This window comes from Aedes albopictus, chromosome 3, assembly GCF_035046485.1.
Source record: "Aedes albopictus strain Foshan chromosome 3, AalbF5, whole genome shotgun sequence".
Classification (NCBI taxonomy): Eukaryota; Metazoa; Arthropoda; class Insecta; order Diptera; family Culicidae; genus Aedes; species Aedes albopictus.
In genome coordinates, this window is record NC_085138.1 from 9,859,296 (window position 1) to 9,875,377 (window position 16,082).

Genomic DNA, 16,082 nt, shown 5'->3' on the forward strand with positions numbered 1-16,082 from the left:
TTGTACGAGACGCTTGGATCGATGCATTTGACATTTCAGTGCTGTCATGTTTACTGAATATTGTTCCCACAGTCACCTAGATAACCAAACAGCATTCATAAATCGACACATTTCAAGTATCCTTAAACATCCCTATGCACTATTTATTGAACATAATATCAAGATTCCATTACAAAAGCATTAATAAAAAAATGCTTAACGGATCTTCGACTTAGCATGAGTAGATTACCTGAACAGATGCTGTGAATGCACCATGTCCAAGACCATACCGCACCACATATTGTCAAAGATTTTTAAAGATCGATACTTAATAACATAAATAAAAACATATTCATATCGCAATTAGTACGTCTGGAAACAATATCTTCAAAAAGTACCAACACTTTTTGGCCGCATTCAATACAAGTTTTCTCACCGTACGATAAAAATACTGACAGGGTAATCAGAATGGAAAACACGTGTTTTGGGCTGAACAGCTGTTGAAGTATACGGAGTTGTTCAGTTGATTACCACGTGCTGTGCTAATTCACCACTGCTGAACACAAGTTCAGGAGTGATCATTCTTGAGTCATGGGAAGATTATGTTTTGCTTTGGGTGCTGCATCTCACCATCTCTAGAATGGCGCAGATAGTAAGGCATGCGGCTGACAATCGACAGGTCTCGAGTTCTAATCCGGATTTAGGTAATTTTATATGTAATTATAGTTTCATAATAGGTGTTCTCAGCATGAGAGTAAATAATTACTCTCGTGAGTGTTCAACATGTTTGCATTTTATTTATTTTCAATCATTATTGCCAAAGCTTAATAACAACATTCTTGTACATTTGTAAAACGCTTTGAACAACCAAAAATTAAGTTGGTGCACAACATGATGCTTTATAACTTCTCCAAATTTGTGTGAACAAAACCCGAACATAGGTTGTACGAGAAAATAATTCAAATGTTATTCAACATTATGCTGAATTAATTCGTCATAATGGTGTCTAATAAATGAGTGATTGTTAGTTGGGTTTAATCAATGCTCTTCCGACAGCTAGGTTTGCGCACCTGTACAATACCGTTAACACCTCTTTATATCAAGAATCTATAGCAGAGCAGCGATACGGTAGCAGGTTATCACACAGGAGGAACCGGCTTAAATCTTCAAAGGCGTGTGTTATGTAAAGTAAGTTTGATCATGTTTAACGCAATAAATGCAATACAACAGGAGGCTGAGGTGAATCTGAAAAGTCCATTTTCGTTTTTACATTGCTTTTCCACAGTTCTGCAGTTCCTAAATTACCTAAAAATGGAGCTGCTTAGAAGGCCAATGTGCTACTTTGAGCAGGCTCTTTGGCTCCAAACTTTTGATTATTTGGATTGCTGAAAGAGATCGAGTATACCTCTGCGATTCCACAGTTCGCGCGGAAAGGAGAATGTGAACATCTAAATCCAGTCATTACTTTTACTTCCTATTGAATTTGATTTCCCTTAAATTCAATTTTCTGAGCAAAAATATAATATTTATATTGAATGACTGCGAACCCCGGGAGTTGAACGCATCCTTAATCTTTGACCGAAAACTAATCTTCAGAGCACAAATTGAAAAAACGAGAACAAAATTCCAAATTCTCATGAAAAATTATATCCATTGATAATAAGGAACTCACGATTGTCATAAATTAACATAATTAATCTACGGTATACAAACAAATAGTTTAACCAGTAATACTTTATGGCTCTCCAATTTGGGACAGTGCCAAACATTAAGAATGATACACAACCTGTCGAGATATACGAGAGCAACTACAATTCACGAAATAGCATAAATTAGAACAATAAAAGAAAAATTTGTAGAAATTAAACGAAAACTCATGGAAAACAAATTTCAGAACATGAAATAATTCGTGAATTGTTTCCACACTAGGTTAAGAATAAGTTAGTTTAGGTTTAGTACTCAAATAAGAAACGGTAATGCAAAAGCATTCAAAATGTAAAACAAAACAATAATGTAAATAAAAACAAACTAAGAAGTAGAAGAACACTAAATCTGTAAGCGAAAGCGAATCAATTAATATGTAAAACGAACAGTTATTGTTAAGAGAAGTTAAAATAAAATGGTTTTAAATTAAAAAAAAAAACCTTTGGAGTCGGATAATTTTGCCACTACTGGCGCAACCACGCTGGAATCGAATACGTTTGTTATGCTCGGTTCCATCTCTCATATTGACCTCTTCGGCTCCAAAGGGTTGACCGATTCTCGCTAACTGTTAGTCGGCTCACTGCAGTAGTCAAACTTGAAAAAAATTGTTAGAAATTTAAGTGTAAAATTAGCAATAGTTAAAATACACAAAAATAAAAATTTAAAAAAAATGTTACAAAATCATCGGATTTTCATTTTTAAGTACCAAAAGCGTTTTGGAGGACTTCCCGGGAGTTTTAGAATGTTTCCGGAGGAGTTTCCGGGAAATTACTAGAAGCCCCACGAACCACCTCTGAAACTCCACGGAACATTTCTTGAAATCTTCCTCCGAAACTCTCAGGAACCCCCTGGAACACCTTGAAACTCCCTGGAAGCTCCTGAAGCTCCCGGAAAACTGCTAAACACCCTGGAATTTCCACAGCACCCCACATCAACATCCTCGTGCTCATCATTCTATCATGATAGGGTAGAAAGTGAAACCAGTTTGATATAGTAGAATTAGAATAGAATACATTTACGCTGTACAAAGTGAAAGTACAGCTTCGCACTGCCCTAGGTGACGAAAGAGCTGTAAATTAGGTTAAGTGATTGAAGAATAAAAAAAATCCCTGGAACACTTCTAAACGCTTCTGAAACCATCTGAAACCCGCTGGAACACCCTGGAACCTCCCTGAAACCCTATGAAGAGCCCCTTAAGTCTCCAACCCCCTGGAATACCCCTGTAACTCCCAGAAATCCCCTGGAGTACCCGGCAACGCCCTTGAAATTCCCTGAAGTCTAATGGAACACATTTGGAACGCTTTTAAATCTCGTGAAACCTTATGGAACGCTCCTAAAAACCCCAGTAATATCCCTGAAACCACTTGAAAACTTCTGGAACGCCCCTGGAACATCCATAAAACCCTCTGTAAGTTCCTGAAACACCCTGCAGATATGCTTTCCAATGATGTATAAGCCATTCTTCTTCTTTGTGGCTCTACGTTCTCACTGGAACTTGGCCTGCCTCTCTTCAACTTAGTGTTCTTTGAACACTTCCACATTTATTAATTGAAGGGCTTTCTTTGCCTGCGATTGCATGAATTTGTATATTGTGAGGCAAGTACAATGATACACTATGCCCAGGAAATGGAGAAAATTTTCCCACCCGAAACGGGAATCGAACCTGCCGTCTCCGGATTGGCGATCCATAGCCTTAACCACTAGGCTAACTGGAGACCTATAAAATGGAACGCCTATTAAAATGAAACGTTAATGAGTTTTCTTTTAGATTCCTGGAACGCTGATCAAACGCCCTGAAACACTCCTGGGACTCTTTAAAATTTCCTGAAACACCCCCGCAGCGCCCCTGAAACCACACAGCTCTCTAAAACCCACTAAGGCTCTGTAGAACCCCATTGAACGAGCCTGAAATGCCTGTAGGACCTCCTGAAATCTCATAGAGCATCCCTGGGGCGCCCCTGTATGGGGGCCGGATCACAACGTCCGAGGCCATTGTGTCGCGTGTTTTTGCGAAATAGCATCCAAAAGCTTGGATGCGTCATAATATCCTATGTGCTTTCTTTCCTTGGACTTTATGGAGTACCTGTATGTTCGAACGTTATGCCACGGAAAATGCGCAATAAATTCCTGAGACATTATGGCTTCGGACGTTATGAAGCTGCGCCCCTGTATGATTGAAGTTGAAAACACATCGTAATAGCAATTTCTGGAAATAAATTTCAAAAATTGAGCAGTTTTTGTGTTATTAGCAATACAAAATTGCCAATCAATCTTCCTTAAGGGGAAATATATATAATTTTTGACTATATTGGTGCAATTTCGCATCAACATTAGTCATAATATTCTTCTTCTTATTCTTCTTCTTATTCTTCTTCTTCTTCTTCTTCTTCTTCTTCTTCTTTATGGCTCTACGTCCCCACTGGGACTTGGCCTGCCTCACTTTAATTTCGTGTTCTTTGATCACTTCCATAGTTGTTATTTGAAGGGCTTTCTTTGCCTGCCATTGCATGAATTTGTATATTGTGAGGCAAGCACAATGATACACTATGCCCACGGAGTCGAGAAAATTTTCCCGACTGGAACGGGAATCGAACCCGCCGTCTCCAGATTGGCGAACCATAGCCTTAACCACTAGGCTAACGGGAGACCCCTAGTCATAATATTATGCGAGAAATGCTTAATACGATTTTCAGAAACGGTTCCACATTTGGATGGTGTTCAAAAATGGGGCACGTTCGATAAAGAACTAGATTTCTACTAATGGCCTGATTTTTTGAATGGTGAGAAGATAAATTATCCGTTTCTGAAATGAGATGGTGCAAAAAGCGTGGGTATTATGTTCCCTTGCCTAATTTAATGCTGTTTAAGCAAAACTTTAGGTAACTGAGTTGTTTAAGTATCAGAAAGCAACAACACAGTTACCCAAAAGTTTTTCTCAAACAGCATCATATTAGGCAGAAAATCATAACACCCGCGCTTTTTGTACCAATTTACTGAAAAAAAGGAGAATTACCATACCGTTACCATACAAAAAATCAGCTCATTAATACAAATCGAGTATTAATGTACTCGTGTACTCATGATGCTCTATTGGAAAATCACCCTATACCATGAGAGAGATGCAATCAGTTTTCTAAATCCAGAAAGTCAACGATATCCTTTGGAAGCCAGTCAAAACGCCGTTTCGTTACCGGGCGAAATATGTGTTTCTTCCAGCCTTTTCATATTTGAATTCAAAGATTTTTCAGGTGAAATTTAAATGAAATTTTTCTGTTCATTTTATTTCTAAAAATGTTATTAGAATAAGAATTATTATATTAGAAGTAAAACGTTACTTGAAACGTTCCTGGTCTGAATACATACTACTCTGTAAGAACTTCAATTTTAACAATAATTATGCAGTTTTACTTTTTATTCGAATCAATATATAACACTACTCGACAAAATTTGGTGTTATGGGATGAGAAAAAAAATAACAGGGATTTGGGACCCTAGAAGTGTCATAGTGAAAGAATTTTTGAAAAATATTGAACCGGGCCTTCACAGTTAAAAACCGAAGTGTGTATGGAGAACTTGGGGTGTTCAATTGATATGTGCATTGGAACGTGCCATGCATATTTTTAGGAGTTTTCGGTATTTGGGTTACCAAATGGAGGAGAACGTGCCTTTGGAGCCGAGCTACTAAAGACTCTGCTGATACCCCAAGCCATTCAATAAAACATTGAGCTTGATTGACCGCCCGTAGATGGTACTCCAGTATCGCCAAATTAGCTACACTCACACAAGGAACCAATGAGATTATCTGCCGGGGACTAGTATTTTCAGTGTGTGTTGGTGGTTTTCTATTTTTAGGCGACCATGGCGCCTGCCACGTCAGGTTGCAGGTCAATGTGGGGAAGGGGAAGGAAGTGATGATTGCAATCGTTTGTATCCACATCAGACCGAATATACCTATGCGTCTGCACAAACTTATGCGGATGTCGGAGTGTTGGTGCGATATGGTTGGCAGAGGGTTTACACATTGGTGCGTGGATGCCAGGCGTAAGGAGATAGATTAGTGCGATTATTACTATGAAGCTAAAGCAGCACAGTTCGCTTCGATAGCATAACTTATAGGCGTAAGAAATTTCTTAAGAAATTCATAACAGCGATCTTATGAAAAATCTCATAAGAAGGCTCTTATGAAAATCATCAGATATCTTCTGAAACCGTAACTCCGAAAAACCAAACTTATTATTGCGCTCCAACCATTTCAACTTTCGAAGCGTCGATGGGCGCGTGAGTAAAGCATGCGTTCTCCAATCTCGACGTCCCTGGTTCGATTCCAGGTTGCGATTTTGTTTTTATTGCGCAAAATATTTCATAAGACGTCTTATGAAATGATATCATAAAAAATCTTATGGAAACCAATTTTTTTTCTTATGTGGAACTTTCAAAAGACAAACTTATGACCTTCTTAAGATCAGTTATCTCAGTTTATAGATTGGCACTGTGCTGTGAAAGTTGAAAGGAAGGGCAACGGCTTTTCAACCGTTGCTGGTTCTAGCGATGACTATGAACATATGAATATACATACATGAGTTGTATATGTAGAGAGGAGAGGCCTTTTGCAAGGCCTTCTTTGCAACTTCCAAAGTTTTATTTTAGTCTTCAGTAAATCGGCTCCAGGAGCACGTTCTTCTCCATTTGGAAAATTTGTGCCATGTTATTTTAGTTATTTCAGTCTTAAGCTAAAATAAAAGATTTCACTGAAAGTTGGACAGTATTGAGCGTAACAAACGAATTACAGATCATTTTTTTCGTTAAGCAAATCTCTTCCAACATAATTTAAAAGCTCATCCCAGTGCAACGACAGGTTGCCTACTATTCCTACATCATCACCAACGGTCAACCGCACGTGCTTTGTTCACAGTTACGTCTCTCCCACTGCACTGGATCTCCATGTCTCCATCCAAGTTAGGAGTGGCTCCGCATATCCAATAGCTAATAGAAATCGAATAACCATCAAAATAGAAAGCCATTCTCTCTATTTTGTATCTTTCGCACGTGAGTTTACTCGCCCATATCATACAAATTGAAGAGAAAGCTTTGAGAGAAAGAAGAGGAGCTCTCTTGTTGTGAGATATCGCATTGTTTACAACACGCTTGGGAAAATTGACACAAATTTGAACTTGGATCGCACAGTGTTCTCCAATGAAATGGACGTTTTATTCAATTTGCATGCAAATAACAAATCGAAACAGCTTCATGTAAATGAGGTGCATGGCCATTTTCAATTGTGAATCTTCCTTCACAGGGGTTCCTCATCTGCACGGATCCATTCCCTCTTGCAACCTCCTCATTTCCGTGAAGGAAACTCATCTACTCAACGTGAATTTCCATTCTGTTATCATCACACCCAACAAGTCCCAAGACGTGTCCTGATTGTAGGTGGACTTATGCTGGCTGAAAAAGCTGTGCGACGTGTGTGGCACGTGGTTCGAAGTCGTCGACATTATTATTTTTTATCTTCCATCTTCCACCGACACTTCTGAGATTTCAGGGTTTTCACTGGGACGACGCCACCGCACCGGTCCGCATTGTACGTTTTCTATAATGCCATGTCGTACCTACCGACGTATCACAGACGGCAATCCGGCTTTCGGTTCACTTGATCCCAACCGGGCATCTGCTCTCTGAGCTATGGTCCGTGGGTGACTGTGGGTGTGTGTTCCGACGAGATGGAATGGGAAAACAAAAGAAAATTTCTATCCGTTGCACGAATGGGAAGACTAGGAACGTGTGTTTGGTATAAGCACGTCCCAGGTGCATCCTCGGTGAGGAGTATTTTCAGTGCAGTTGCAGGGACACAGATATGCGGACGGTGAAGTGGATTTCGAGTTTGAATTGAATCTGGATTGGATTTGGATTGGATTTGGATTGGATTTGGATTGGATTTGGATTGGATTTGGATTGGATTTGGATTGGATTTGGATTGGATTTGGATTGGATTTGGATTGGATTTGGATTGAATTTGGATTGGATTTGGATTGGATTTGGATTGGATTTGGATTGGATTTGGATTGGATTTGGATTGGATTTGGATTGGATTTGGATTGGATTTGGATTGGATTTGGATTGGATTTGGATTGGATTTGGATTGGATTTGGATTGGATTTGGATTGGATTTGGATTGGATTTGGATTGGATTTGGATTGGATTTGGATTGGATTTGGATTGGATTTGGATTGGATTTGGATTGGATTTGGATTGGATTTGGATTGGATTTGGATTGGATTTGGATTGGATTTGGATTGGATTTGGATTGGATTTGGATTGGATTTGGATTGGATTTGGATTGTATTTGGATTGGATTTGGATTGGATTTGGATTGGATTTGGATTGGATTTGGATTGGATTTGGATTGGATTTGGATTGGATTTGGATTGGATTTGGATTGGATTTGGATTGGATTTGGATTGGATTTGGATTGGATTTGGATTGGATTTGGATTGGATTTGGATTGGATTTGGATTGGATTTGGATTGGATTTGGATTGGATTTGGATTTGATTTGGATTTGATTTGGATTGGATTTGGATTGGATTTGGATTGGATTTGGATTGGTTTTGGATTGGATTTGGATTGGATTTGGATTGGATTTAGATTGGATTTGGATTGGATTTGGATTGGATTTGGATTGGATTTGGATTGGATTTGGATTGGATTTGGATTGGATTTGGATTGGATTTGGATTGGATTTGGATTGGATTTGGATTGGATTTGGATTGGATTGGATTTGGATTGGATTTGGATTGGATTTGGATTGGATTTGGATTGGATTTGGATTGGATTTGGATTGGATTTGGATTGGATTTGGATTGGATTTGGATTGGATTTGGATTGGATTTGGATTGGATTTGGATTGGATTTGGATTGGATTTGGATTGGATTTGGATTGGATTTGGATTGGATTTGGATTGGATTTGGATTGGATTTGGATTGGATTTGGATTGGATTTGGATTGGATTTGGATTGGATTTGGATTGGATTTGGATTGGATTTGGATTGGATTTGGATTGGATTTGGATTGGATTTGGATTGGATTTGGATTGGATTTGGATTGGATTTGGATTGGATTTGGATTGGATTTGGATTGGATTTGGATTGGATTTGGATTGGATTTGGATTGGATTTGGATTGGATTTGGATTGGATTTGGATTGGATTTGGATTGGATTTGGATTGGATTTGGATTGGATTTGGATTGGATTTGGATTGGATTTGGATTGGATTTGGATTGGATTTGGATTGGATTTGGATTGGATTTGGATTGGATTTGGATTGGATTTGGATTGGATTTGGATTGGATTTGGATTGGATTTGGATTGGATTTGGATTGGGTTTGGATTGGATTTGGATTGGATTTGGATTGGATTTGGATTGGATTTGGATTGGATTTGGATTGGATTTGGATTGGATTTGGATTGGATTTGGATTGGATTTGGATTGGATTTGGATTGGATTTGGATTGGATTTGGATTGGATTTGGATTGGATTTGGATTGGATTTGGATTGGATTTGGATTGGATTTGGATTGGATTTGGATTGAATCTGATTTGGATTTGGATTGGATTTAAATTGGCTTGCGCTTGTTGTGACTGTCATTTAGCCTTAAAACAGCTTTAAAGTCTTCTTAAATGAGAATTGGATCCTGTGAGAAGTTGAACCCCCATAAACCTGATTTCCAGCTAATTTTCTCGGTTCAATACAAAGCTTCATCGCATTGCCATCATTCTCACACCGGTTCATTAGGCATACAAGTAACACACGGCTACGCTAATTAATTTCGACGTTAATCTAATTAATCGTGTGACGGCAAAACGTCGCCTACTTCCTGGAACGGGGAAGCGAAAATCAAAGAACCACCCACTGAAGCGTATCGCGTGAGTAAGCAAGCTGAGAGTCGCAGCAACCCACGAAAACCGGTGACATTCGCTTCGTCCTACAACTTTTGGCGAGCATGGAAAATCAATTAGATTATTACAATCTTCAGGTGGCGAACGACAGCAACAACAAAGCAACGAAACGATCGAAGGTTGATTGAACTTTAATTGGCTGCACCTAGGTAGATGATGGCAATTTGATGGATTCATTGATCTGCAAATTTCCGGCATTTGCCAGCCTTCCGTTGCCACGTTGACGACGACGACGACGATGGCAGGCAACAGAGAAGCCCTTTTTATCGCAGCAAGCGGGCAAGATAAGCTTCACAACCGTCGAAGTAGGCGCGCAGGGAAAACTTTCTTTCTGACCTCCTTGGGTTACCAAGGGAGAAAAACAAGATGAAAACTTTCTTCGCTTCTCGCCGTTTGTTTCTATGACCACTTTACTCAGGTTGGAAACTGAACACCTAGGAATACACTGAAAGCCAGGGTAATAAGTTTAAGTGTTATGTTATGACACGGATCCGCCCGTCCGTCCCCTGCATTATCGGGCTCATCTTGGCAACGTACTGCTCCAGTACAACAATGTCCAGGGGTCCAACGCGTGGATTGGTGCGATGCTCGCCGAACATGGTGTACCCGTTGCCACCGTTACCGATCCAAGCAGCTATTGCGACACGGTAGTACTTGTTCAGATCGAGCGGTTCGTATCGGGGAACTTTGCACTCACGACACCGAATATCTGCGGAAACAACCCGATTACCGGCTGGCTTGGTAACATTGTAGGTCACTCGGATACCGGAGATTTGCAAGACGTCGGCTGAATTGAACCGGCTCGCACTGTATTCTAGAGCTTCCAAGAGATATTGTCCTCGGATGTCAAATGTGTCAACGGTGTTTTCGTATGGAACTGCTGTTACGATATCATCGTAAGTCAAGGATCCCCTCTTCAAAGAAGTCCGCATTCCTCCATCGTTTGTGATTCCGATTGCGGCGTACGTCCACTCATTTGAACTCTCTGGTCGCTGTGTGTAGTAGTCTACGAAGCCATCAGCCACGAAGTTTCCAAAATTGCATTCTCCTGTTCGACACTCTGCTTTCGACAGAACAACTAGAGATGAGCCCACATGTCTGTAGGCTAGCACGTCAACTTCTTCTCTCCAAGGAATCATTTCTTGCAATATCTGAGGATCCAGTGGAACTTGTTCATCCAAGTAGACAGGATTTCCTTCCCATTCCATAAGATTACCAGCATCATCGAAGTACGCCGTCAATCGCCCGATGAACTTCGTGAAACAGGATGCTTGCACCACCAACACTTTCCGTCCACTCGTCTGCTGTACAACCACCGGGTACGTATCCACAGCATCGTCCGGAAACCCCACGGTTGAACCATTATACAGGAACGTATGTGAATGACCGCCTACTACGATATCAACATCAGCACACTGCGCGGCAATCTTCTTATCAATAGTGATCCCGCAATGGGACAAAACTACTATAATATGCACTCCACTCGCTTTCAACCGTTCCGCCTCAGCGTTTATCGCTTCAACCTCGTCCAGAAAACGTAGCCGCTCCGTCATACTCAGCGTATCCGTCAAATGATGTATCACTCCGATTATACCAATCTGCCTTTCACCGCGCTTGATCACCACCGACTTGCTATACTTCCCCTGCATCGTCGGTTCCTCCCGATCGTCAATGTTCGCCACCACGATCGGCGACTTCAGCGACTCCATAAACGGCACCACACCAGCGATCCCATGATCGAACTCATGATTCCCCAACGTCACCGCATCCGCCGGCAGCAAATTCAAGAAATAACTCGTCACATTCCACCTCAACAGCGTATACCAGAACGTTCCCTGAAAATTATCCCCCGCGTTCAAAAACACCGGATTCTGCTCCTTGTAGCTCTCGGTCAGACTCTTCACCGCCGACACCACCCTGGCATAACCGCCGATACACTTCTCTCCCGCCTGAACGTCACACCTCGTAGACAGCACGTTAGTCTCTTCAAACCGCGCGTGGAAGTCGTTCCAGTGGATCAGCGTCAACGGAAACAACGCATCCCGCTTACCAACCAAGAAACCGGCGTCAAGTCCATGGCACAAGGCCAACAGAAGCACCACCAACGCCGTAGTAGGCCGTGCCATCGCGTCGACCGAACCGAACTGAACCGAACCGAACGCGCTGCCGTACTGTGTTCTGAGCGGCCTACTGCGGTTGACCTAATCAAATCACCAGCAGGCAGTGCCAGTGGTAAGTGCGACGAACGCTGATAAGCGCACTCTCCGTCTGCCTGTATTCGGATGATGTGAACCCCGTGCGAGTAAAACAGCTGCACGTAGTCCGAAAACCGGAGCTGTTTACAAGGGTAGCTTATTAATTTCGATGATTGGTGATAGCAGTGATAGGGTACCGAATGCGGCTCAACCGGTTAAACCGAGTTACACACGCCTATAAACTACTACTCCATTTTTGAGTCACCTTTCAGAGATGTTTTCCCCCTTTTTTCTCCTGAAACTACGTTGATCCATAATCATTTTTGCACAATTTGCTATTTCACTCAGTATCTTTTAGTAGAAGTAGCTAAGCGTGTGTCCGAAGAACAAACAGCTACGACAATGTATTCAGCAGGTACTGAATGAAGCTTCCCTACCTAAATGACGTACTGTCTCAAAGTTTCGAGGAAAAGGTTATGCCGTTGCCGATGATAAAGCGAAGTGAACGGACCATGCATGCTGAAGCTGTTTCTCAGCTGATAACAATGATCGCAAATCGTCTAGCACGGTTTAAGATTACATTGCATTGCATCAGGTTCGAACCACGATTGGACTATCAAATTAAAGTCCAGAGATTTGTGATGAAAGAAATAAATCAACTTTGGGCAGATTAAACAAATCAGTGGTAACATTGTTGGTTGATTGAGCGATGAAATAGGTGCATATAACATCCGTATACAAAATATAATTTTCACGAAACCCTGCCAATTTGTCTACTCCGCGGACGACATGGACATGATTGCCAGCACAGTTGGCATGGTGGCAGAGCTGTGCGTCTGAAGTTTGTCAAATCCGGAAGACTACGGTAGGCAGAGCATGTAACGAGAATGCCGGATAACAATTCTACATAGCTGGTATCTGATTGGTACATACCTTTTGTGGAAAGCTTGGTGGAACGTGATCAGATGAACTTCGAACATAACCGATGCAGGAATATTCCTCGACCAAAAGTCAATACTCCTGATGGTTGTCTTATTATAAACAGTTAGGATATCGTTAGAGTTACTTTTAAGTATCAATTTTTGCTGTCATAGCTAAATTTATACAGGGAGTAGGACCAGAAGAAAAAGAAATTTACCATGGCAAGAAACGGTAACATAAAAAGAGTGTGATTGCTGGGCGCAAAGATGTTTGGACCGTAACCATATGCGGAGATTTTATGCAACTGTCAATAGTGCGCGATGCTAGATTGCGCCAATGCCCGCTGTATGCAATGGCCGGGGAGGAAAATTTGCTAAAAAGCAAAAGAAAATGATGGCAGCCAAGTGGAGAGGTCACTTTGAAAATTTGTAGAATGATAACAATAACCCATATGAATAAAAAATAAGTAGTATTCCACACTTTGCTACAATTGTGTAGTAAATAATTCAGTTATTGGTATGAATAGAAGTAAATAGAGCAATAAATAGAGAATTTACTACACTACAAGTTTTGAACTTACTGCTTTGAGCAACACGTTAAACTCTCAGTATGCATCAAAGTAGTATTTTCATGCAATAGAGTTCTTGGAGATCAAATTGACAGCAAATAGTTGCATGAGATTGTGAAAGCATAATTATTATGCATAATGCTCCCATCTATCACTGATTACGCTTGTAGTCCGATGACCTACATCTGGATTCACCTGGGAGTTCTCGGATATTCCTATACAATCATAGAACTTAAGATTTGATAGGACAGGGCAGCAGGGACGGTAGTCCAGGGACTTGATAACCCCCCATCCCCCTTCTGCGAATCAGCCGTGTAGTTGCCGGCTAAGAATAGGACTACTAACCGGGGTAAAAAGATGCTCGATCGTTAACTGAGCCTGTGGGGTACCTGGGCACCTCCGTCAGTATTTTGCTGCTCCTTACCGCGTTGATGCAGGGCTCTGACATGGCATGCCCCTATTTCCCTTGCTACTCGTGGGGTTTAATGACCACATATACAAAAGAAAAGCAAACTAGCGACGTAGGTAGCGAGAGTGAAGATGGTAAACTCTTTGCAAGAAGTGGTCTAGCTAGGTCTCTTTTAAGAAGAGCAGAGGGAGGAGTAGGAAGCTGCGCAAGTAGTGCCAGCGTGGGCAACCCTATTTCATTACTGGCTAGCGCATGGTTTCCCAAACTGTGGGTCGCGACCCTCCAGGGGGGTCGCCGGCGTTCATCCAGGGGGTCGCGAGGGACAGTAAAATATTTTACTGTAACAGACAACAAATGAGGGAATTTCTATGGGGGGTCTCGAAAACTATATCAGCTGGCAAAAGGGGGTCGCGTGACCTGAAAGTTTGGGAACCTATGGGCTAGCGTGTAGGGTGAGTTAATGGATAGAGCGTACGCGTACGTACGTACCACGTGGTTGTTGAGGGCCATTAACCTTCACATCCCGACCCCCAACATCTCATTTCCAAATTGCTCTCATTTGGTCAATTTTCATCAAACTTTTTTGAAGTCGCCCTCAATCGATCATAAACTGGTGCAAGTTTATTACAACCAAGTGGCCATGCAATATCCGGAACCATTCCGGAGATATTCCGGATTGTACTGGGGTCAGGGAGGGTGCCGACATGACTAAAAATGATTATTTCGTGCGTTATTGTGTTGGAATCATCGATTTTCAGCGGAATTTTCAATGCGAACAATAAAACACAACTGGGATAAGCAGATTTGAATAAGTTGACCCATCCGGATCACCGTGACAGGTTCCGCGGGGGCCACATTGGGGTCACTTCTGGTTTTCATCCAAAACATGTTATGCGACATATCAAACTTCATGATTTCGAATGACTGAGTCAGAAACGATACCCTGAAGTCTGTATCAACTAATATGGGCACCCCGGAACATCTAGCATAGGTTCCATGGGAGTGACATCGGGGATATTTCTAGTTTGCAACTAAAACATGCCGTGCGACTTATCAAACTTCATGATTTCAAAAGAATGCACAGTGTACAAATTCGAGCAAAAAAACGAACGCAATTCAGTTCCGGCCGCTAAGCAAACGACAAATACCTATTCTTAAGCAAAAAATCCAAGGAATCGAATGGTGCCCACCCCTTTCCTGAAAAACATCGGCAAGTGTCTCATTTTGGCCATTTTCCCCTAAATATGCCAAAAATACTTAAATGTATCAAGTCTTAAACCAAAAAAGATAAGGAATAACCTGAATATTTCAAAACACTTCATGTAGAAATGTCAGACAACTTAGTTTAGCAAATGTTTCGCACTTCTGATCACAATAAGTGTCTCATTTTGTCCAATATCCCCTATAAATTGAGAATATTTGATAATTTCGGATGAATTTCAACAAAAAAAACATGCAAAGCCGTTCAAAAGTCCTGCTCCTTAATGGTGAAACCCTAAACGGATCGTTTCTTGTCCATCACATTCAGGGGTGATGTCTCATTTTGCCCAATATCCCCTATAATTAAGAATATTTGTGGATTTCGGATATATTTGCTCAAAAAACCACGCAAAGTCGTTCAAAAGTCTTGCTACTTAATGGTAAACTCCCAAACGAATCATTTCTAGTCCGTCACATTTGGAGATGATGTTTCATTTTGTCCAATATCCCCTATAAATTGAGAATATTTGAAAATTTCGGATTAATTTCGACAACAAATCATGCAAAGTCGTTCAAAAGTCCTGCTATTTAATGTGAAACCCCAAACGGATCGTTTCTTGTCTATCACATTCAGGGATGATGTCTCATTTTGTCCAATATCCCCTATAAATTCATTCAACTCACTCTTATACATCTGATTCTTTTTTGCACGGACCTGTTTTTTTTTTCTAAAGACACTATATGCAAAGACACGAAATGTTCCAATTGGAATTCCAAATTTGCTGTCAATGTTATTCCAATCGAGCAGGAGACCTATCAAACGCGCTTTAAAAGCATTGCTCGACAGCATCATCGTCATGACGCGACAATCATCATCAACAGCAATAATCATCAGATTTCGTGTCTTTAGCATACAGTGTCTTTAGTCTGTACACATGTAGGCACGATTAGTACTATCAGCGTACAAAATTTCATGAGAATCGGTCCAGACCCGTGCAAAAAAAAATCGGGTGTTATTGCAAATACATACATTTTTAAGTGAAAACTCATGTAGCTTCTCACTTTCGTTGTTTTCATCTGTTTCACTTGACTAATGTAACAGTTACATGAGATTCTGATCTGCACAGCATTTTCTGTTTGAGGTACATGA

General features: G+C 41.0%; 1 protein-coding gene across 1 annotated transcript; it reads right to left on the reverse strand.

Moving 5' to 3' along the window:
* Positions 1–10,013: 10,013 nt before the first annotated feature.
* LOC109421741 (apyrase) lies at positions 10,014–11,893 on the reverse strand. Its single transcript, XM_019696272.3, has one exon. It carries the CDS (start codon positions 11,763–11,765, stop codon positions 10,113–10,115), a length of 1,653 nt encoding a protein of 550 aa, XP_019551817.3. The 5' UTR covers positions 11,766–11,893; the 3' UTR covers positions 10,014–10,112.
* Between the last annotated feature and the right edge of the window lie 4,189 nt (positions 11,894–16,082).

What these genes read in the sequence shown, in the direction of transcription:
- LOC109421741 (XM_019696272.3), bottom strand. Translation starts at nt 11,765, where the DNA reads ATGGCACGGCCTACTACGGCGTTGGTGGTGCTTCTGTTGGCCTTGTGC.